Source organism: Nicotiana sylvestris, chromosome 2 (assembly GCF_000393655.2).
Source record: "Nicotiana sylvestris chromosome 2, ASM39365v2, whole genome shotgun sequence".
Taxonomy (NCBI): Eukaryota; Viridiplantae; Streptophyta; class Magnoliopsida; order Solanales; family Solanaceae; genus Nicotiana; species Nicotiana sylvestris.
The window spans coordinates 41,338,746-41,362,876 of record NC_091058.1 but is presented as its reverse complement, the minus strand read 5'-3'; the positions used below and the strand labels follow the sequence as shown (position 1 = coordinate 41,362,876).

The 24,131-nt window shown below is 39.6% G+C and overlaps 1 protein-coding gene across 1 annotated transcript; it reads right to left on the bottom strand.

Moving 5' to 3' along the window:
- Positions 1-3,344: 3,344 nt before the first annotated feature.
- Positions 3,345-23,827, bottom strand: LOC138884366 (uncharacterized). The gene is made up of 6 exons (XM_070165562.1): positions 22,673-23,827; positions 22,278-22,587; positions 21,923-22,062; positions 21,341-21,841; positions 20,570-20,713; positions 3,345-3,587 (listed from the first exon to the last, which is right to left on the bottom strand). The coding sequence occupies exons 1-6, from the start codon at positions 23,825-23,827 to the stop codon at positions 3,345-3,347; spliced, it is 2,493 nt and encodes an 830-aa protein (XP_070021663.1).
- Between the last annotated feature and the right edge of the window lie 304 nt (positions 23,828-24,131).

Below are 24,131 nucleotides of genomic sequence, written 5' to 3'. Positions count from 1 at the left end.
TCCAGCCTTTTCCCCAAACTTGTCCAGATAGATCTGTTGCAACCCATGCCCCAAACCAGACAGAACCCAAAATCGCCCTCCTACAGAGCCGGTACTCGATGTACTTAACATTCGGGAGCGGAAGGGCATGATACAGATGACTATTGGACCCTAAAAAGGGTTGTGAAAAATCTCATGAATCAAAAGCGTATAGTGCTAAAGGACGATGACGTACCTAATGTAACCAACAATCCATTACCGTCTCACAACAACAGGCCAGCTATTGGAATGATTTGTGAAGATAAAGAGTTTGACCAAGCTCTAAAAGCCATCACTACCATAGCCAATATGGAAAAGGAGCCAAAGGCTGATGCAAAACAAGACAAGGGGGATAAAAAGAGTAAACCTACCCCTTAGAATACTAAAAAGAAAGAGGAAACCAAAGTTGGGGCAGCGCCCTCAAAAGATGTCGTTCTCTATGTTCCCCGGGGTCAAAGGAAAGGACAAATGAAATTGAGCCCTCCAAGAAGGTTTGGGCTAAACAAGGGATCTAAAATGTATGTGCCTAAGGGGACCTACGTGGTGCGGGGGCCAGTAATTTCACCAAGGCTGAATGAGCCCATGGTTATTGGCTACGCACCGCAAAGGCCCATGACAGACCCCACTGCCGTTCCATGTAATTACAACAAGGCGGTAGTTACTTAGAGGGGGAAAGAGATATCGGGAGAAGCAAAGGAAAATAACCCAGCTGATAAATACCTTAATTTGGAGGAAGTGAATAATGCCACGAAGAAGCATTGCCCGCTCAAGATGCCAGTTAGTGTTGAAGAAGCAAAAGAGTTCTTCCGAAAAATGAAAATGGCAGACTACGAGATAATGGACTAACTTCGGAAGTCTCCTGCTCAGGTCATTTTGTTGTCTCTGCTAATGAATTCAACTGAACATCAGAAAGTGTTGATCAAAACTCTTAATGAAGCGTATGCTCCCATTGAAACTACTATGGAACAGCTGGAAAGGATGGCGGAAAGATTTTTTGCAGTCAATCAAATTTCTTTTAGCAAGAATGATTTTCCCTCGGAAGGAGCCGCACACAACAAAGACCTTCATCTGACAGTTAAATGCAAGAGATATTATGTGAAAAAGGTCATGCTAGATGGTGGTTCTGGAGTAGATATTTGCCCTCTCTCAACTCTGCAAAGAATGGAGATCGGTACTGAGAGAATCAGGCCCAACAACGTCTGTGAGCGTGCCTTTGATGACATCAAGAAAGATACCATATGTGAGACTGATTTGATTCTTACTATTGGTCTGGTGGATTTTGAGGTGACCTTTCAGGTCCTGGATATGGATACTTCCTATAATTTCCTCCTAGGAAGACCTTGGATTCACGCAATAGGGGCTGTACTTTCTACTCTCCACCAGATGGTAAAATTTGAATATGAAGATCAGGAGATTATAGTTCACGAAGAAGATGAGCAGTCAATTTACCGGGACCCGTCAGTCCTATGTCTCGAAGCTAGGGAAGGAAGTGAGCATATAGTTTATCAAGCTTTTGAGGTTGTGGTCGCAGACCAATGTGAAGAAGAAAACCCTTGTCCTCAACCCTTTCTCTCAAATGAGTCAATTATGGTTTCCAAGGAAATGATCAGGCATGGTTATAAACCCGGGAAAGGGCTCGAGATGTCATTGCAAGGAATCACCGAACCTATCACTCTGGTTGCTAGCGAGAAGTTCTTTGGGGTAGGTTTCCAACCCATGTCAGCTGATGAAAAACACTTAAACAAAAGAACAATGGTTGGGTCTTGCCTCAGCCGGTTCCGCATCTTTATAGAACATTTGTGAGGCCCAAGTACAATGAGGAAGAGGAAGATGAGGCCTTCACGGCCGATGAAATTGAAGAAATCTATGGGGCTATGAGGCAGATGTTGTATGAAACCCACATGATTCAGCCGAGAGAAGGCTCGAGCACCGCTGAGGTGCTGTATATGGGGCCCAATGCCAAATTGCAAAATTGGAAGGCTACTCCTTTCCCAATCAGGCGGGAATTCCGGTAGTCCAGTCCTGCCACCTTTTCTACATCATGAGTTATCTCAGGGTGTAACTCGGATGTTTTCTTTTAGTTTATTGTCTTTAATTTCCAATGTAAACCCTGTTATCTTCAAAATTCAATAAAATGAAATCAATATTTCATCGTTCATCTCTCTATTCTTACTGATTTTGTTACTTTTTTCTTATTTCTTCTTTCAGTTCTAATAATGCGGCTTTAAATAACATAACATGCTTGCAGACTTCATGCCCAGATCCAAACACGCTGTCTAATTGTGAAATAATAAACCAAGAACCGGAATATGATGAAGAAGAGGCTTTTAGGGAAATAAATCGAGAATTGGAACAATTTGAGAATAAACCTAAGCCAAACTTAAATGATACAAAGCTGGTTAATTTGGGTAGTTCTGAAGAAGTCAAAGAAACCAAGATAAGAATTCACACAGATGAAAAAACCCGGGACGCATTGATCCAACTTTTGTTTGAATTTAAAGATGTGTTTGCTTGGTCATACAATGACATGTCAGGATTGAGTGTCAATTTGGTGGTCCACAAGCTGCCGACTTACCCTGATTATCCCTCTATCCAGCAAAAGCAAAGAAACTTAAAACTGATATCAGTGACAAGATTAAAGAAGAGGTCACAAAATAGTTGAAAGCAGGGCTGATCCGAGTGGTTCGATACACCATATGGTTAGCCAATGTAGTTCCAGTGCCAAAGAAAGACGAGAAAACTCGAGTGTGTGTGGACTACAGAGATCTAAACAAAGAAAGTCCTAAGGATAATTTCCATTTACCAAACATCCACATCCTTGTTGATAACTGCGCCAAACATGAGGCACAGTTCTTCGTGGATTGTTATGCAAGATATCACCAGGTGTTGATGGATGAAGAGGATGCAGAAAAGACAACTTTCACCACACCTTGGGGCACCTATTTCTACAGAGTCATGCCTTTTGGTTTGAAGAACATCGGGGCAACTTATATGAGGGCCATGACTGCCATTTTTCATGACATGATGCACCAAGAGATAGAGGTGTATATGGACTATATAATCATCAAATCCAGGACCCAGTACGACCATGTTTGGGACCTAAGGAAATTCTTTGAGCGACTGCGTAAATATAATTTAAAGCTGAATTCGGCCAAATGTGCATTTGGGGTTCCGACTGAAAATCTCTTGGGATTTATAGTCAGTCGGAGGGGCATCGAATTAGATCCAACAAAGATAAAGTCTATTCGAGATTTTCCTTCTCCAAGAACCAAGAAAGAGGTTATGAGCCTGTTGGGAAGATTGAACTACATTAGCCGATTCATTGCTCAGTTGACTTCCACATGTGAGCCCATCTTCAAGTTGTTAAAGAAAGATGCAGCGATTAAATGGACGGATGAGTGCCAAGAAGACTTTGACAAAATCAAAGAATATTTGTCGAACCCGTCAGTCCTGGTCCCACCTGAACCGGGGAGGCCTTTGTCTTGTATCTGGCGGTCTTGGAAAACTCCTTTGGCTGTGTCCTCGGGCAACACGATGTGACCGGAAAAAGAGAGCAAGCCATCTACTATCTGAGCAAGAAGTTTACCAGTTATGAAGCCAAGTACACTTTGTTGGAAAGAACTTGCTATGCTTTAACTTGAGTCACTCAGAAGCTTAGACACTACTTGTTGGCCTATAACACTTACCTCATCACCAGGTTGGATCCTCTAAAGTACATATTCTAGAAGCCGATGCCCACAGGGAGGTTAGCAAAATTGCAGATACTGCTCACTAAGTTTGACATAGTCTATGTCACCCGCACGGCAATGAAAGCCCAGGCTTTGGCAGATCATCTAGCTGAAAACCCTGTTGATGATGAATACCAGCCCTTGAGCACCTACTTTCCGGATGAAGAGGTAAATTTAATTTAGATAACATCAGAAGACACCAATTCTTGGAAAATGTTCTTCGATGGGGCTGTGTACGCAAATGGTGTTGGAATTGGGACAATCTTGATCTTACCCACTGGTCAGCATTATCCAGCCACAGCCCGGCTTTGGTTTTTCTGCACAAACAATACTGCCGAGTATGAAGCTTTCATTATGGGTATGAATATGGCAAACGACCAAGATGTCGAAGAATTATTGATCATGGGAGATTAAGATTTGATTATCCGACAAGCTCAGGGAGAATGTGAAACTCGAGATGTCAAGCTTATTCCCTACAGGCAACATGTGGAAGATATTAGCAGGCGGTTCAAGTCAGTTGAGTTCAGGTACATACCTTTTCACAATGAATTGGCCAATGCACTTGCTACTTTGGCCTCAATGTTGCCATACCCAGGCGATGCCCACATTGACATGTTAGAAATCCAAATCTGAGAAAGACATGGTTACTGCAATACGGTTAAGGCAAAACCAAATGTCCAACCATAGTATCATGATATCAAGAGATTTTTGAAGACTAAAGAATATCTCGAGCAAGCCAGTGGAGACCAAAAGAGAACCATTAGACGGCTCACAAGTGGTTTCTTCTTGAGCAGTGATGTCTTATACAAAAGGACTCCAGATATCAACTTGTTAAGATGTGTTGACGCCGAAGAAGCCGGAAGAATCATGTATGAAGTGCACGCAGGGGTGTGTGAACCCCACATGAATGGGTATGTTTTGGCAAAGAAAATCCTCTACGCAGGCTATTATTGGATGACTATGGAAAAAGATTGCTTTAGTTTCGTCCGGAAATGTCATCAATGTCAGGTGCACGGTGATTTGATTCATGCACCGCCTACAGAACTGCATCCCATGTCAGCACCTTGGCCATTTGTTGCTTGGGGCATGGACGTCATTGGGCCGATCGATCCAAAAGCTTCAAATGGGCATAGATTCATATTGGTCGCTATCGACTACTTCACAAAGTGGGTTGAAGCAATCACTCTCAAATCTGTCACAAAGAAAGCTGTGGTAGACTTCGTGCATTCCAATCTCATATATTGTTTTGGTATCCTGCGACTATCATTACGGATAATGCTACAAACTTGAATAGTCATTTGATGAGGGAGATATGCGAACAATTCAAGATAACGCATCGGAACTCTACCGCTTATTAGCCCAAAGCTAATGGTGTCGTCGAAGCAGCAAACAAGAACATCAAAAAGATTTTGAGAAAGATGATCCAAAGCTCCAGGCAATGGCATGAAAAGTTGCCGTTTGCATTGTTGGGATATCGCACTACTGTGCGCACATCGGTCGGAGCAACCCCATATCTTTTGGTTTATGGCACTGAAGCCGTAATACCCACTGAAGTTGAAATCCCTTCTCTTTGGATCATTGTTGAAGCTGAAATTGAAGATAGTGAGTAGGTCAAGACCCGTCTGGAGCAGGTAACCCTGATCGATGAAAAGCGAATGGTCGTAGTCTGCCACGGGCAGTTGTATCAACAAAGAATGGCCCGTGCCTACAATAAGAAAGTGCAGCCTAGAAACTTTGAAGTGAGGCAACTCGTTTTAAGGCGTATTCTCCCCCATCATCAGGAAGCAAAAGGAAAGTTCGCTCCTAACTGGAAAGGACAATACATTATCAGAAAATTGTTGCCAAAAGGGGCATTATATCTGAGAGACATCAAAGGGAATAACCCCGAAACAACTATAAATGCAAACCCAGTCAAAAGGTACTATGTCTAATCCTTCTACAGCAACAACATTATTCGATTAGGATGACGAAGGCTTTCATTCTCACTACCCCAAACATTCCAACCCTTTGTTAACCCTTAGATCCGGTTACCTTTCTTTCATTACCCTATTTGGAACTTGAAGGTGTTTGAAAAAAAATATTAAAACAAAAGAAAAAACAACAAAACAACAAAAATAAAATGTTTCCCTGAACTATGTTCAACTTGATTCCGAAAGGATACATAGGCAGCATCTCTTTGGGGTTTAGTCACACAAAAACAAAAAATCCAATTTCCCCCGAAAATGAAACTAGAGCAGATATTATAATGGTTCGGTGATAATCCCGCTTGAATGGTTCCAAAGTTGTAATTTGATCCAAATTATTTTTACCCAAACCTTGTCCTTCCTATCAATCAGTGAAAGGTGTTCAAAATCGGAGAATGCAGTTGTTTGGATCCGATGCAATCAAGATGAGAGAAATAAAATGAGAGTCTTATTGGTGAAAACCCACAGGCACCATAAGTCGACAGTGAGCAGAGAAATTGAAAATGAGAGTCTTGTTAGTGAAAACTCATAAAGAGCACTATAAGGCGACGGTGAGAAGAGAAATGAGAGAGGTCGATTGGCGAAAACCCACAAAGGGCGCCATTGATCGAAAAGAAGAAATCCCTCACCACCATTGGCACTGAAAGAGTCCTGTAAAGGTTTCTCGGTTTTAAAACAGGGGTCGCAATGGGTTTATGAGAAGTTGGATAGTTGTGCAGATCGGGTATCCAGTCCAAGAAGCATGTCATGTCTATTAAAGTCTGCATGCACTCCAGATAAGTCCTTCTTTCCTCCCCAAAAGGGAAACTTCTCTTTAAGTTCACTTTCTTGTCCTTTTTTTTACTTTTCATTGAATCCCTTTTGGTCTAACTCTGTTCCGAAACTAATACAAAGAAAAGGTGGAAAGACTGGTTTACAAGGTTTAACAAAAGACAAATCCAAAGAAAGTACCCAGCCTCAGCGGGTACAACAAGTCGATCTCGATTGTCCATGATGGCCGATGCTCTAAAGTCAAAATTATTGAAAATGAAAAAAAGTCCAAAGTCAAAAGCCCCTAGAGGCAGAATAAGGTAAAAGGGCCAAATCCCCACACGGGTGAAACGTCATGTGAAATTTTGGAAAGTTGAGTTCCTCGGTTCTAGGAGAGAGATCAATCTTCAGAAAGGCCAGCAAGCAGCAGAGGTTCTCACCAAAAGAGTTGGGCCGAGATCAAGTGATCAAAAACAATCAAGGCCACAAAACCCACCACCGTTTCAAACTAAGAGTTGTTCTTTATTTGAAAATTTGAAACAGGTGCAATCCAAAGCAACTGTGCAAGAAGCAGGTACAACTAAAAAGAAAAACGAAATGTGCAAGTGCTAGAAACAACTTTGCAATAACAATCCATAAAAAGGGAAGTCCCCTCCAAATTTTTCCTGCATTTACTCATTCTATGAAATAAGTAAAAATAGAGAAAAACAAAACAAGATGAAAAAAGGAAATAAGAAGGAAATTAAAAAAATGGTAGTTTAGGATCCCCAATCTCAATCTTTCATGCTTTTGCCAACATAGGGTCTCCAATCCCTAGTTGAGATTATTTTTAGACATAGGGTCTCCACTCCCTAGTCGCCTTTTGCCAACATAGGGTCTCCACTCCCTAGTTGAGATTATGTTTAGACATAGGGTCTCCACTCCCTAGTCGCATTTTGCCAACATAGGGTCTTCAATCCCTAGTTGAGATTATTTTTAAACATAGGGTTTCCATCCCCTAGTCGCCTTTTGCCAACATAGGGTCTCCAATCCCTAGTTGAGATTATTTTTACGCATAGGGTCTCCATCCCCTAGTCCCCTTTTGCCAACATATGGTCTCCAATCCCTAGTTGAGATTATTTTTAGGCATAGGGTCTCCATACTCTAGTCGCCTTTTGCCAACATAGGGTCTCCAATCCCTAGTTGAGATTATTTTTAGACATAGGGTCTCCATCCCCTAGTCGCCTTTTGCCAACATAGGGTCTCCAATCCCTAGTTGAGATTGTTTTTAGGTATAGGGTCTCCATCCCCTAGTCGCCTTTTGCCAACATAGGGTCTCCAATCCCTAGTTGAGATTATTTTTACGCATAGGGTTTACATCCCCTAGTCGCCTTTAGCCAACATATGGTCTCCAATCCCTAGTTGAGATTATTTTTAGGCATAGGGTCTCCATCCTCTAGTCGCCTTTTGCCAACATAGGGTCTCCAATCCCTAGTTGAGATTATTTTAGACATAGGGTCTCCATCCCCTAGTCGCCTTTTGCCAACATAGGGCCTCCAATCCCTAGTTGAGATTATTTTTAGACATAGGGTCTCCATACCCTAGTTGCCTTTTGCCAACATAAGGTCTCCAATCCCTAGTTGAGATTATTTTTAAATATAGGGTTTCCACTCCCTAGTCGCCTTTTCCAACACAGAGTCTCAACTCCCTGGTTGAGTTTAGGGCTCCACTCCCTAATCTCTTTCTCCTAAAGACACACTATCCTTATTTTATTGCTTTTAATAGAGAAATAATGTAGGGTTTTTGTTACTATAACTCACGAAATTTTCCTAGTGAAAACTGGGGCAGAAAAAATTTGTTCGTTTATTTGTTTTGGTATCTGAGCAGGTTTGACCTCCAGGCACAGGGTTCGAGACTACCAAAAGAATGAGTCCCAATCCAAAATAAAGAAAAGAATAAAAAAAGAGCAAAAAGAAGTGAACTCAAAGTGCCGAAGCGGAGAAAGATGCAGACTGCTCAAGATATGATTGAAACCACAGGCTTTGCTTTCCTGCCTTGATCCAAAGTTGAAGAATGAACCAACAGTTTACAACTGACGAGCATTAAGATTCAGATCGGAATCTGCAGCAAGAACCAGCCAAGACTCAAGATCAAGCTTCAGAAGATTTATGGATAGGAATCTTGTAACTCATAGTTGATAGGTTTAGCTAGTTTAGCTTTTTATTTTCCATTTTCTGGTGTAATAAGGAGTTCAGCAAGCAGTTAGCAGTTAGCAGCAGCAGCGACAGTGAGATCACAACTTCCTGGTAGGCCCACCTACCGAAACTCCCAGAACTACACTGACTTGAAGCAAGGTTCAGTTAGGCTCTTTCAAAAATGCTTCTCATGGAGTTTCAAACGGGCAAAAATCCCTCATAATTGCTCATTTTATTTTGCCCGAAAACCCTTCGTGTCTCCGAGCAAAGAGGGGCAGCTGTGAGCGCATGATTTTTGCCCTATATGAATTACTCTTACAGAATCCCAAAGAGTTAGATTTTTCTTTTAATTGTTTATTATTTTAGGAATTATTTTAGAATTTTGTCTAATTATTTGTATTTTTCTGTGCATGTTTAATTTTATTCATGAAAAATACAAAAATATATTTCATTTACATTTATGATTTATTTTTACATTTTTAGGTTAATTAGTACATTAGTTGTTTTACAAAAAAATGAAAAAAATCACAAAAAATAACTCATTTTTGCATTTTTAACTTTTTAATTTTAAATTCTATAGTTTTTATTTTAATTTACGAGTTATTTAATTTTTATAAATACTTTTAATAGTAATTATCTTAATTTGTTAGATTAATTTAGTTTCAAAAGTTAATTTAGGGTTTTTAAATTAATTTGCAAAAGAAAAGGAAAATTTGAAATTGAAAGAAAAGAAAATAAAGGAAGTCTGATTTTGGACTATTTTCAATTAAATTTCCCAAGGCCCAAACGATCTTCCCCCAAGACCCGTCCGAAATTTGTCCCAAATCATGCCCCAACCTGGTCAGCCCTTTTTATTAACCGAACGACGTCGTTTGGAGATTGTTAGTTTTAGTTCAATCTGAGACCTTCATATTCCTTCATCCAACGATCATTAGAATTTAATCCCACTTACATAAAAGTGTATGAATATCATCATCAATTAACCTAGTCCAAACACCCCTTCTTGTCCCTCATCGTCTCCAACTCAGAGACATGAAAACCCTAGCGCTGCCTATAGAATTCCGCCATTTTCACCGGCAAAACAACTCTGAATCCTCTCCAAACTTTGACCATACAACCCTCCCTCACCCCTGATTCCTAATCTACCCATATATCCTTTTGAATCATCACCAAACAGAACCCATCTTGAATCTGAAAAAGAAAGGTAGAAGACAAAAATCATCCGAGTTTTTCAAGTTTTGACGAGTTGATTAAGAGTCGGAACTGGCTTTGTTCGTATGTTCTCAACAAGAACATACGATTAAGGCCAATTTCGGCTCAAAATCAAGGGTTCTAGGAGTCGTTCAAGCCATTTTCTGCCTGTGTGTTCTAGGTATTTCAGTTCTCTCTTTGTCTTCATCTTTGTTATTTCTAATCCTCATCTTTTTCTGATCCTCCCTTTTTCTTTTTGTTTTTTTTTTCTGTCTTGGAATTTTCTGTTACATCATAGTTAGTTTATAGGATTTAGATTATTTTCTTTGATAAAATGACTGTTAATTTTCTTTTTATTTCTATTTTTTTCTTTTATCTTTGCTTCATTAAAAAAGAGTTCGTGTTGTTAGAAATTCAGAATTAGATGGTTTTATTTGGGAATCCATTTGCGTAAGTTTTTGAATTTGGACTTGTTGAAGCCCAAAGAAAAAAGGAGGGGTTTAGTCCGGGCTTTGCAAGCCAAGGTTTGGGGTTGAGTCTTGAGTCAACTTGACCCAGGTGGTCTGCTGAGGGTAAATAACATAAGCTTAAAGGGTAATTCAGGGTTTTTAGTTTAGGAAATCTTGTGTAACTGATTTAGGAAGGTACCTGGAAAGTGGGGTTAGGACTAGTTTAAAAAATAGATTTTAAAATCAAGGACTAACTAGCAAAAACGAAAATTAAAAAAGGAGTAATAGGCAAAAACTGAAGTTCATTTCTGCTGCCCTAAGAAGCCTCTATAAAAGGCCTGTTACTTCATTCTCAAGAGAGATTTGAGAGAGAATTGAAAAAAAAAACACTGAAAAGCTTAGAAAACGGCTGAGTCACTTTCAAACTCCAAAATACTGAAAATTGCTGGAAAATTTTGCTTGGTTTCTAGTTCTTTGATTCCCTTTGGTTAATTAGAGTTTCTAAAAGTTCCAAATCATGCACCTGGGTTAAAAGGGTTCAAGTTGGTTTGAAAGTTTGGCTTGATTTGCTGCTCTTGGCACTGTTCCATTGCTGATTTACTGCTGCTGCTTTTCCTAAATTCAAACTTATTTCCTTATTGTTGTGCTGCTGAAATCAGGTACTCTCTAGACCTCATGGACATGTGAAATGAAAGGGATTGCTGCTATGCTATTGAGTCAAAATTTGTGTCACATTGTTTCTTCTTGTTGAATGTTATATCTGTACTGTTAATTCCTTATTATTCTGTAATCCATCTAAGTTTCCTTCATGCGTTTTATTTGTTAAATTCGATTGATAGCTTTAAGTTCTGTTAGTAATCTAGGAAAATGTTGTTATTTATTCGTTTGGTTTTGTAAATATGACTTTGAAGTCCTGTTTGCATGTATGGACCGTTGGGGTTATCACAGTAGAAAGTTCAGTTTAAATTATACGCGCTACATACTTATTCAAGTCTGGTGAAATCAGTGTGTGTTATGGGAAGCTTTCCTGAATTTGGTTAAAGTGATATGAATAGGTTTAGAATAAGAACATTCAATTACGATTCATATTAGTAAATGTATTCGTTTCTTTGGGAATCATGCTAGTGTTTTTGGTTATAAGTCACAGATTATGTTAGATTTCAAGAGATGAAATAATTTCATATGGGTTATTATAGCACTAGGATTATATATTCATCATAGAATGTGATTTGGCTTCAGGGTGCATTCTGTATCTATTTTAAGTTGGCAAGAAATGTTAGCATTTATTTTAATCTCCAATTTTTTTTATGAAATTGCAAGTTGCTTCAATCTTTAGTAATGAATCACGAATCTGGGTTGTTGTCATTAGCCCAGATGTGCCCAATTTTCCTCTTCGCCAATCTGGTTCTTGGTTTGGGCTTCACGTTGAGCCAACTGCTTCATGTGATTGTCATAAGCAGCTTTGCATATGACAATTGGGCCTGTTGCCAGTTTAGGCCCCATTTAACAACCAAATGCTCGGTTTCACTTATTGTTAATCCATTAGTTATTAAAGTTTAGCTTAAATATTTGCTTAAAATAAATTAGAAATCCCCCTTAGTCTTTTAATCAATTAATTAGACTCCTTTCATTAGATTTGAGGTGTGCCATATTAGCCAAACATATAAATTATGGCCCTCAAAGACTAAATCAAAGACTCTTTTAATAGAAGTGAATTTGAGGTGTGCCATGTCGAATAAAATCCCAAAACTCATGGCCCTCACTTAATTAATTTTAACTCTTTAGAAATCGAGGTGTGCCATCAGTTGAATTTTCCATGGCCCTCGCAAACCTTGTTATTAACTTAAAAGTGCGTAGTTGCTTTAGGCGCGCTATTTAAATTGATTTCCTTGTTTATTAAATCCGGGTGTGCATTTCATGTGACCCAATTTCAATTCTTAACAACGTTAAATAAAATGTGTCGTGGACCGCGGGTGCATTTCATGTGGCGTGGTTCAAGGCGTGTTTGAAATAACGTTGAATCTTCCTAAAAATAATTAAAAGCGGTTTAATAAGCTAACAAATTGTACCATAGGCTAAAACATGTATTAAAACCAGATAATAGGCCAATTATAATAGTTTAAGCGACCGTGATAGAACCACGGAATCCAAGAATGCCTAACACCTTCTCCCGGGTTAACAAAATTCCTTACTTAGAATTTCTAGTTCGCTGACTTCAAAAGGAAAGTCGAATTTCCTCGATTTGGGATTTAAAAATAAAACTGGTGACTTGGAACACCAATTAAAATATTCTAAGTGGCGACTCTAAAAATAAATAAATAATCTCATTTCAAATAATGTCACTTAAAGTGGAAAAAAACCCCACATACCTCTCGGGGTGTAAAAAGGAGGTGTGACATTTGCTTCGAGGGAGGCATCCGAGGGGTAAGATCTCGAAGACGTTTCTCTTCATTTTACTCTGAGAAACGCGGGGACTATCTGTATACGGCTAAAATCGGGGAGACCGATTTTATAATCAACAAGGCATTGGGCAATCTCACCTCGAAGGTCCCGAGGGATGGCCCAGAGTTTGATGCCCTCAGTAGGTCTTCGTACCCGATATCGGGGAAGAATGGACTAGTGTTTATCGCCGATAAGTGGGAAGTTCCCTAGGAGCTGTATCTTCTGACAAACGCCTGCGCAAATAGTGAAAGTCTACACCAGGCTGATTGAGCGGTTGTACCAGCTAATTATGTAATAATTACACATGCATTTGTACTATGTTGGGTTTCCCCTTCATATATAAAGAGGACCCTTTTCACTTAGAAAGGATCTGTTACTCAATATTGAATACACAAGAACATTCGCTCTGCTTTCTAACATATTCTCTTGATCTCATTACTTGCATTTATTACTTATATTAATCACGTTCCATTTATTGTTCTTTATTTATTGCTTATTATTGGCCATAAAGAGCCATCATTGATATTATCATAACTGTTAATCCACTCTCGATAGCTCCCAGCCGAGCATCAGACTCGACCCCGAAGCCCCGAATAAGCAAGCTCGAGGCCCCGATTGTTAACCATTTGGTTTGATTATCACTTTGTTCTCAAGCTCTTATCTCATTTCTATGTCTTTCACATAACATCATTGCCTAACAACTAGCATAAAAATAGATCACATATTTTTAGAACCACAAATCAAATTTAATTGTAATTACCATTTTTGAGGTAAACAACTTCTTCTTTTTTTTCATCCGGTGCACGTTTCTCCTTATTTCATTGTTCCACTCAAAAGCTAACCCACCAACCCACACTTTATCTTTTCCATAATTCATCATAATTCAAGTGCTTACGAGAGGTGACAAGGTTCAAATATACGGTTGATTCAATCAACGGAGTATGGCTTGTAATGTGGTTACCAAAGAAACAAGATTATAGGCTCAAAGGGGTTAACTACGATACATAACATTCAGGTGGGTACTTTATATATATATGGCTTAACAAAGAACTGCAAATATCACTTCTCAAACTGAACAAGTCTACTATTTCTCTTTGCACATACACGGGGAAAGTTCTAAACATCAAATGAAGTGCTCAGAATACATGCAAACCTCACACAGACAAGGCACATAACTCATTCAGGATTAGTTCTATCACGATAATTCAGTCAAAGCAGTTAAGAAAATTTAAAAATCCACGATTTAAGGTATTTATCCTAGGGTAAAAAATTTAGCCTAAGCATCTCACCATAGTACTCACTATTTCCAAGGCATAACAAAGCGCAGAGATATTGCTGCGATTAAGTGCTTAGCCACGTGATTCCTACTCCTAAAAATTAAAAATACCTACACCCGGTTCAACTAAAAACCCTTGAAAAAGAACTGCGGCTCAAAGAAAAATCAAGGGGGAATTACTACACTACCTAAAAAAATCTTTTTGGTATTTTCTTTAGACTTGCTTCCCTCAAGAAAACTGTCTAGGAGGTCCATCGTCGGGAACCTACTTCTATTTATTTTTTTCTGTTTTTTCTATTTTTTTTAATTTCTGCCTAAAAACAAAGCAAAACAATCCTAGAAAATTCTAAAAATAAAAACAATCTAACAACTACTAATTTCTACCACTAACAAGAAAACACATTAACAATAAAAACAAAACCAATGCTAACAACTAACAATAGCTACAAGTTCTCACCCCACACTTAAATCATTCAGTGTCACAATTAGACACGACGAAAATAAAAAGAGGATGGTGCAAGAGACTCCCTGATCAAACATCGTTGTCATCCTCAGACGCTCTCCACTCCTCATCATGTTCGTCCTCTCTATCATCACCATCTCCCTCCAACTTGCCAAGGTTACTCAAACTTCACCTTGCATTTTCTTAACATTAGAATCAAACAACAACACTTTGGATACCCGTGAGCTACCCCATACTTAAGAGGTTAATGTGGTGCACTTTTACATAGCACTAGATTACCAATCTCGGAGACTCGGGCTCCAAAGGGGACTAGGAATGCCCTTGAGGCATTTCATCGAACACTTGACAAGCACTAATGCTATATGAGTTCCTATGGACTTGAGGGATTGCCTCATCCTCCCAAATCAGCTTGGGGGTTCCATACTACCACACATTTCAAAAACTCAGCACCATTCCTAAGGGGTTCATGGGATTGGGTCACACAAACACCATAAAACCATGAAAAACAACCACCCTTAATGAAGCACAAGCAACAATGAAGCATAACCAATAGTGAAGAACACCCACCACTTACCATATGTACCCAACTCGAAATTACCAAGAGAAGAGATAGAACCATACCTTTGAAGCTTTGTAAGGAGTAGATTGACTTAGAAAGTCAGATGAGCGTGAAGGGCTAGCAAGATGAAGCTTGACCTCTATGTGGATGCTGCTTGTGTGTGGGTGAACAATCAATTTGTGCAATGTGTTAGTGTGCTTGTGAAATTTCTTGTGGATATTGGTGTATGTTGATGAAAGTGAGATTAGGGTTGGCTTGAAGAGTGTCTTAGTGAGTGATGCGTGTTTATGATATGTGTGTTGACCAAAATAGGACGAAATAACTTAAAGAGGGAAAACAATTTACTTACCTGGCGTTAACCAGGCGTCACTAGCCTAAGGCCTGGCTGACCCTGGCTTTATCCAGGTGAGGCCAGCTTAAAGCCTGGCTGACCTTGGCTTTATCCAGGTGAGGAAAATTTAAAGCCTGGCTGACCCTGGCGTTTTCCTAACTTCGCACGATGTTTAAACCTTGCTCGACTCGCCAAACTCACCTGCAAACTTGTTAGTATCTAATAATACAAATAAAAATTCTAACTACACTAAAAATCAACTACAAATTGGGTTGCCTCCCAACAAGCGCCTTAGTTAGCGTCGTGGCACGATGAATACAACAGATCAATGGGTTGACTCCTATGAAGTGCCTGATTAAAAGTCGCGGCACGATGCAGATAAGCACATTTAAAGTATACTCAACCTTAGAGGCTCGATCAAATGGGTCACTAACACTACCTTTGCTTTATCCATGCCGACATAATGTTTTAATCTGTGCCCATTGACTCTGAACATGCGAGAGTCAATACTTGCAACAAATCTCTACGGCACCCGTGGGGTGAATTTCAACCACACGAAAAGGCCCTGACCATCGTGATTTCAATTTGCCCGGAAATAACCTTAGTCTTGAGTTGTATAGCAATACCGTATCTCCGGGTTTAAAATTCCACTCAATAATATTTCTATCATGTATCATCTTCATTCTCTCCTTGTATAATCTCGTTGTCACGACCCAAAAATCCCTCCGAAGGAGTCGTGATGGCACCTAGTCTCTAAACTATGTAAGCCTAATATTAACTGAAATAACATTGATATTTGCCAACTTTAAATTCAATAACTCTTAACAATTTAAAATTCCCAAAACCGATGGTACAAGTCACAAGCCTTTCTAAGAGTGTTATACAAAATAAATATATCACTGTTCCGAAACAAAGGGAACAAATGGAAATAATTACAATTGAAGGTGACTCCGAGGACTACGAATGATGCAACAGGTTTACCTTGAGTCTCCACCGCAAGGAACAACTACTATCGATCAAATACTTGGATCTGTACACAAAAATATACAGAAGTGTAGTATGAGCACACCACGGCGGTGCCCAGTAAGTATCAAGACTAACCTCGGTGGAGTAGTGACGAGGTACAGTCAAGACACTCACTGGTCTAACAACCTGTGCAATATAGCATACAAAAATAGTAGGGAGCAAATAATAATGATGACAACAATGATCAACCAGTGATATAAATAGTAGGGCAACAAAAATACCATAAACATTGCTCAACGAATAATGAATACAAGAGCAATCAATTAATCAAGTGCTTCGAATATAAATATCTTTCAAATATATTTCCTTCAAATAAGCATCTTTTGAATATAGTTCTTTCAAGTAAAGGTCACCTTGTGACGCCTCATTTCATAATCATAAATAATATAGCTCTCAGCCCACTTTCATATTTTCACAGCATTTCGTGCCCATATTTCTATCATAGCCACATGGGCAACTCACATGCCATTAGATAAAATCATAATATTTTCGCTGGTACCTTGTACCCATATATTTCTGTCTCACATTGCACAACAACGTTCTCAGATTACTCAGTTCATAATGTCCATAACCCAATACAATTAAGAATGTTCACGGAGCCTCATTTACTTGACATGGAGTAGAGTACAACTTCTAAACCAATTATGAACTCAACAAGAAAAGATGAAGTTATTTTTAGAAATCATTTGAATAACGATAGTGCCATTTTTAGTTAAAATACAACATCGAATGCATTATTTCCTTTAACATGGGATTTAATAAATTACAACTTAGTAGAAATTCCCTTTTAAGTAAAATACAACCTCAGACAGTTTAAGGGAATATAATTGAGAAACTAATTGAATTTGAAATGTAACGAATATTGAAGTTTGAAATATTGACAAATATGTAATTAAATACGGCAGAGTATTGAAAATATGGTGGGGTTCCTTCATAAGGGATTACAACGGTAAAGGAATCTGAACAGTTAGAACACTTGAATTTGTAACAACAAATAAACATAGCAAACCGAAGGTGCACGGCACCAAAATCCAATTACTAACAAGGAAAAGGAAAACAAACACATAATTTCACTTTCTTTTTCATATCTTGTTGCACGCGTGCAACCCGATCCCCTTTCTCATGTCTCATTGCAGGAGTGCAACCCCCTCCCATTTCATATATCTCGTTGCAGGCGTACAACCTGCTCCCATTTCATATATCTCGTTGCAGGCGTGCAACCCGATCCCATTTCATATATCTCGTTGCAGGCGTGCAACCCGCTCCCATTTCATATATCTCGTTGCAGGCGTGCAACCCGATCCCATTTAACATATCTCATTGCAGGCGTGCAATCCGATCCCATTTCACATATCTTGTTGCAGGCGTGCAACCCGATCCCATTTCACATATCTCGTTGCAGGCGTGCAACCCAATCCTATTTCACATATCTCGTTGCAGGCATGCAACCCGATCCCATTTCACATATCTCGTTGCAGGCGTGCAACCCGATCCCATTTCATATATCTCATGGCAGGCATACAACCCGATCCCATCTCACATATCTTGTTGCAGGTGTGCAACCCGCTCCAATTTACAAATCATCATCAATCATAAAAGAATCCCCGCAGGGGAACAAGAGTATAACAACAACATCCCGACAAGGGAGACAATATCATAAACAATAACATCCTGGAAAGAGAGACAATATCGTAAACAATAACATCACGGCAAGGGAACAATAGTATAACAATATCCCGACAAGGGAAACAATATGTACATAATAAGTGTCATGGAAAACCAAGAAGCATGATAACCCCAACAAACAATAAGACATAATAAGCACGTGATAGCTACACCGGTAAACACAACAATTGGACATGTAACATATTTGCACGAAGTCATAGAGGAACTCACAATCAAGAAGTATCAAAATAATAAGGAAGGCAATCACTTCAATTAAGGCAATTAAGGGACTATGTAACACGTAAGAATTAAAGGAGAGCTAACAGCGTCATATGGAGAATATATAGGCAATTTAAGAAATTAGGAAACCCAATCATAACGAGATACTTTCTACATAAAGATCTAAGAACCCCAGAGGCAAATTTTCCCCAAATAAGTCTGAGCACACACTCGTCACCTCGCATGCATGGACTACAATTAGCATAGAAGACTCAATTACTTAGGGGAAGTCCCCCACACAAGGCTAGGCAAGATACTTACCTCGTTTCGCAACCAAATCAAGATTCCAAAATAGCATTCTTTCGTGAAATGACCTCCGGACGACTCCAATCTTTCTTGAGCTTTTCTTACCTTACTACAATGTTCCGTAAATTCTAGCAACTTCAATCTATTTAGAATCATATAAAAGTGAAACACAATTAGAAGGATATTCATGGGTTTACCTCATTTAGGCATTTCATCAAACACTGTGTGTGCACATTTGACTACATCACTTAACCATAGAATTAGTTCATCCAACTACTACAATTTACCAACAATTCATCCCACCATTATTCTTTAACAATTTATAATCCTAACATCACATGTGTGATCAACCATTCACACCCAACCAACAAAATTCCATCAAATAATCACCTTTAAATCCCTACCATGATCATGTATTTAAATTGGGAATTTATGGCTTCCAATTACCATACCATAAGTTGTAATACTTGATTCACACTCATAATTCCATAATAAATCCATACATGTAAGTCTAAGGGTGTAGGATTACCTTTTGGAAGAAATCTTGTAAAAATCCCCCTTTGAGTTCTTGAAGAAATTTCTTGTAGATCTAAGGATTTCATGGTGGATTGAGTTAGTTTTAGGGTGGAATTGATGGGATGAAATACCAAATTAGTAGGGATTACTCACCTTGAAGATGTGAGGAGTTGGAGGTCTTGAGTGGGTGAAGAAGAAACCCAAGTTTCGTCCAAGCGAAATGGGGAAAATAAACCTCGAAATTGTGTTTATAGGCCCAGATTTCGGATGCTATGGCAGCACTTCACTGCCAGCCCCTCTTTTCGGATGCTATGCGGATGCTTCGCATCCGCGCAGTCCTCCGCCAGCCTTTGGTATTTTGGTCATAACTTCTTGTAGGAGTGTCCAAACACCAAACGGTTTAAAGCGTTGGAAACTAGACTCAAAGAGATTTAATTTGATAGGTTTTTAATCACACAAATCGTTATATCCATGTAGATATGCTCGTCCAAAATGAGGTCATGCGTGTACTCATTTACAACTTTAGTCTATTATGAACTTTTCTAACTTGGCTTAGACTTAGGACTTTCCTTAGACCCCATATATATTATAGTAAGCCTCATACACTTTATATCATATCCAATTAGTATCCATCATGGTAATAGACCTCTTCCACATATAAAATAATAATATTAGAACACGTCAACTTTCTTATTTTGCCAAAATGCGCTAAATTGTCCTATGGACTTCCAAATCAAAATTCGGACACACGTCTAAGTTTGAAATCACCATACGAAGCTATTGACATAATTAAAATTCCAATTTGGGGTCGTTTGCTCAAAAATCAACTCTTCGGTCAACTCTTTCTATTTGAGCTTCAAAAAAAATAAGATTTTGTTTTTCTTTAAATTTAACTCTGAATCTTAGGAAAACCAAACTTGACCACACATGCGGGTCATGAAGCATATTATGAAGTTTCTCGAGGTCTTAATCCACTAAATGGGATGCTAACTCTTAAAACGACAGGTCGGGTCGTTACACTCGTGCTTTCAAAAGCGTGATATCTGAACTCATCAAGCTCGTGCAGCTCCATTACTCTACTTGTTCCCGCGGTTTCAATATCAAGATTCAACTATCTCAATACCCACCAAGCTCTATGCTCCAACTCTACTGGTAAATGACACACCTTCCCAAATACCAATTTGTATGGAGACATGCCGATTGGAGTTTTGAAAGCGGTTCGATAAGCCCAAAGTGCATCATATAATTTCCTCGCCCAATCTATTCTAGTAGTATTCACAGTCTTAGTCAACACACTCTTTATTTCTCTGTTCGAGGCTTCCACTTGCCCACTTATTTGTGGATGATATGGGGTGGCCACCTTGTGGCGTACATCATATTTCTCCAACAACTTTACGAAGGCTCAATTACAAAAGTGAGTGCCTCCGTTACTGATTATTGCCCGTAGGGTGCCAAATCGGGTGAATATGTTCTTTCTCAAAAAGCCAATTACCCCATTTGCATCACTTGTAGGGAGTGCTGCAGCTTCTACCCATTTGGACACGTAGTCCACAGCAACGAGTAAGTACTTGTTTCCATATGAGCTAACGAACGGCTCCATGAAGTGGATCCCCCATACGTCAAACACTTCTACCTCCTGAATTGGGTTCATGAGCATCTCATGTCTGCGGGAAATGTTCCCGGTTCATTGGCATTCATCACGCCCCTTTATCCATAGATATGCATCTTTGAATAGTTTTGGCCAATAGAACCCCGATTTCAAGACTTTTGTAGTTGTCCTCACTCCCCCGAAGTGCCCACCATATGGTGACACGCGACAAGCCTGCAAAATAGAAGGTTGGTCTATCTCGAGGATACATCTCTGGATCATGTTATCAACACAAATCCTAAACAGATAAGGCTCATCCCAATAATACATGCGACAATCATGAAAGAACTTTTTCTTTTGAATAGAGGGAAGGTCATAAGGAACAATACCGCTCGCCAGGTAGTTTGCAATGTCTGCATACCATGGCACTTCCTCGAGACTCGTGGCTAGTAGTTGTTCATTTGGAAAAGATTCTAGAATCTCTTCTACCTCAACCCTTTTTCCAGCTCCTTCCAGCCTGGATAAATGGTCAGCTACTTGGTTCTCTGTTCCCTTTCGGTCATGAAACTCCAAATCAAATTCTTGCAGCAGTAGCACCCATCAAATCAAGTGCGATTTTGACTCCTTCTTCTCAATTAAGTACATGAGAGCAGCATGGTCAGTATAAACAATTACCTTTGAGCCTATTAGGTAAGACCTGAACTTGTCAAATGCGAACACCACTGCCAGCATCTCCTTTTCGGCCACAGTGTAATTCAAATGGGCTCTACGTAACGTCCTACTTGCATAGTATATTGGATGCATGATTTTATCTTTTCGCTGCCCAAGCACTGCTCCCACAGCATAGTCACTAACATCACACATTAGCTCAAATGGTTGCTCCCAGTCAGGGGCAACTATGATAGGTGTTGTCACCAGTCTCTTCTTTAATTCCTCAAAAGCTACCCTACAGTCATCAGAAAACACAAAAGGGTGATCTTTTTCAAGCAATTTATAGAAGGGATTAGCAATTTTGGAAAAATCTTTTATAAATCTCCTATAGAAACCGGTGTGCCTAAGAAAACTTTTGATTGCTTTGACGGAGCTGGGTGGTGGAAGCTTTTCTATCACATCAACTTTTGCACAATCCACCTCAATACCTTTACTTGACACTAGGTGCCCCAAGACTATACTTTCCTATACCATGAAATGGCACTTTTCCCAGTTGAGTACCAGATTAGTCTCGATACACCTTTTCAAAACTCGCCTCAAGTTTACAAGGCAATCATCGAATGAATTCACCACCACTGAGAAGACATCCATGAAACCTTTATTATCTCCTCTACCATATCTGTGAAGATGGACATCATGCACCTTTGGAATGTGGCGGGTGCGTTGCATAGGCCAAAGGGCATTCGCTGAAAAGCATAGATTCCATAAGTGCAGGTGAACGACGTTTTCTCTCTATCCTCTAGGGAAATGGAAATCTGATTCTACCCCGAGTACCCATCCAGGAAGCAAAAGTGAGACCTCCCTGCCAGTCTATCTAGCATCTGATCAATAAATGGCAGTGGAAAATGGTCCTTCTTGGTAGCTAAGTTCAACTTCATGTAATCCATACAGATTCTCTAACCTGTGACTGTCCGTATGGAGATCAACTCATTCTTCTCATTTTTCACTATCGTCATACCTCCCTTTTTCGGTACACAATGCACTGGGCTAACCCAGTTGCTATCAGAGATGGGGAATATGATTCTCGCATCTAACCACTTAATCACTTCCTTTTTCACCACTTCTTTCATATTGGGGTTCAGCCTTCTTTGATGTTCCCTGGAAGGTTTGTGCCCATCTTCCAGTAGAATCTTATGCATACAAAAGGCTAGGCTGATCCTATTAATGTCTACAATGGTCCACCTAATTGTAGTCTTGCACTCAGTTAGTACCTGCAAAAGTTGTTCTGCCTGCACATCTAACAGACTGGATGAGATAATAACAGGTAGAGTTGAGTCAGGTCCTAAGAATGCATACCTGAGATGAGATGGCAATGGCTTCCAATTTTGGTGGCTCTTCTATTGACGGCTTAGTTGGAGAAGTTTTTCTTTCCTTCAAGTGCAAAGGCTCAAATTCAATTTCCCTTTTCCAAAATCCTTGGCCTTCAAGAGCAAGTACCAACTCCGCCAAGTCTTCACCATTAGCTTTGTCTAAGTTCATGAGACAAGCTGTTAGAGGGTCTTTAATGTTTAATGTTGCATCGTCCTCCTCCAACACTACATCCACCGCATATATTAGAGAGCAATTGGCAAATTCATTGGGTCTGCACACAGATTTCTGCACGTTGAATGTTATCTCTTCATCGTTTAATCTCATTTTGAGCTCTCCAGTTTCACAATCAATTAGAGCTCTCCTAGTGGCCACGAATGGTCTTCCCAAAATTATGGGAATTTCCTCGTTAACCCCACAGTCAAGGATGACAAAATCTGCTGGAAACACAAACTTCCCAACCTGCACCAATACATCATCTAGAATCTTGGAGGGCCTTTTCACAGTTCGGACAGCCAGTTGTAGTAGCATAGACGTGAGTCTAGCTCTTCCAATGCCTAGCCTTTTGTAGATAGCTAGGGGCATAAGGTTTATGCTTGCTCCCAGATCACACAGTGCCTTAGCAAATGCAAAGTTGCCTATTGTGCAAGGGATTGTGAAACTCCCTGGGTCAGACAGCTTTTCAGCTATGGGTATCGTCACAACAGCACTGCAGATCTGAGTCAATGTAACCGTGGCCAAGTCTTGGAAGTAGAACTTGCGGGACATCAAGTCCTTCATCATCTTTGCATACCTAGGCATTTCTTTTAAAGCATCAATCAATGGAATGATTACCTGAATTTGCTTCAATATCTCCAAGAATTTCTTGTACTGCTCATCTTTTTGATACTTATCCAATCTCTGTGGGAATGGTGTTGGAAGTCTCTTCTTCCGTGTGATTTGGTTTTTCTCTTGTTCAGGCACTGCTTCTACTATCGGTTCCGGTACAGCTTCAGTCTCTTTCACAACCTCTTCTTCTTTATTGGTGTTCTCTTGCGCATTTTGTATCGTCACTTCAGTTAAACCTACTGAATTATCTATCCCAACGGGTACTAGCACTAGTCTCTTAGTCGGCCTGCTTTCGCGAGCAATTTCTAGCTCCATATCTAAGTCTCTACCATTTCGGAGACTCACTGCCATCAGCTACTTTGGGTCTTGCTCTTTTTGATTGATTTGGGTGTCTGCAGGTAACATCCCATGAGGACAATTATTTAGGGCCATGGAAATTTGTCCTAACTGGATCTCAATATTCTTAATCGCCGACTCATACAAGTCTATTCTATCAGCTAGTTTTCCGCTGGTCCCAATCACTTGTTGCATCATACTCTCGAGTTTAGCAAACCTATCTTCATGTCTCACAATCTGTTGTTGTTGAGGTTGTTGATAAGCCTGCTGCTGATTTTACTAG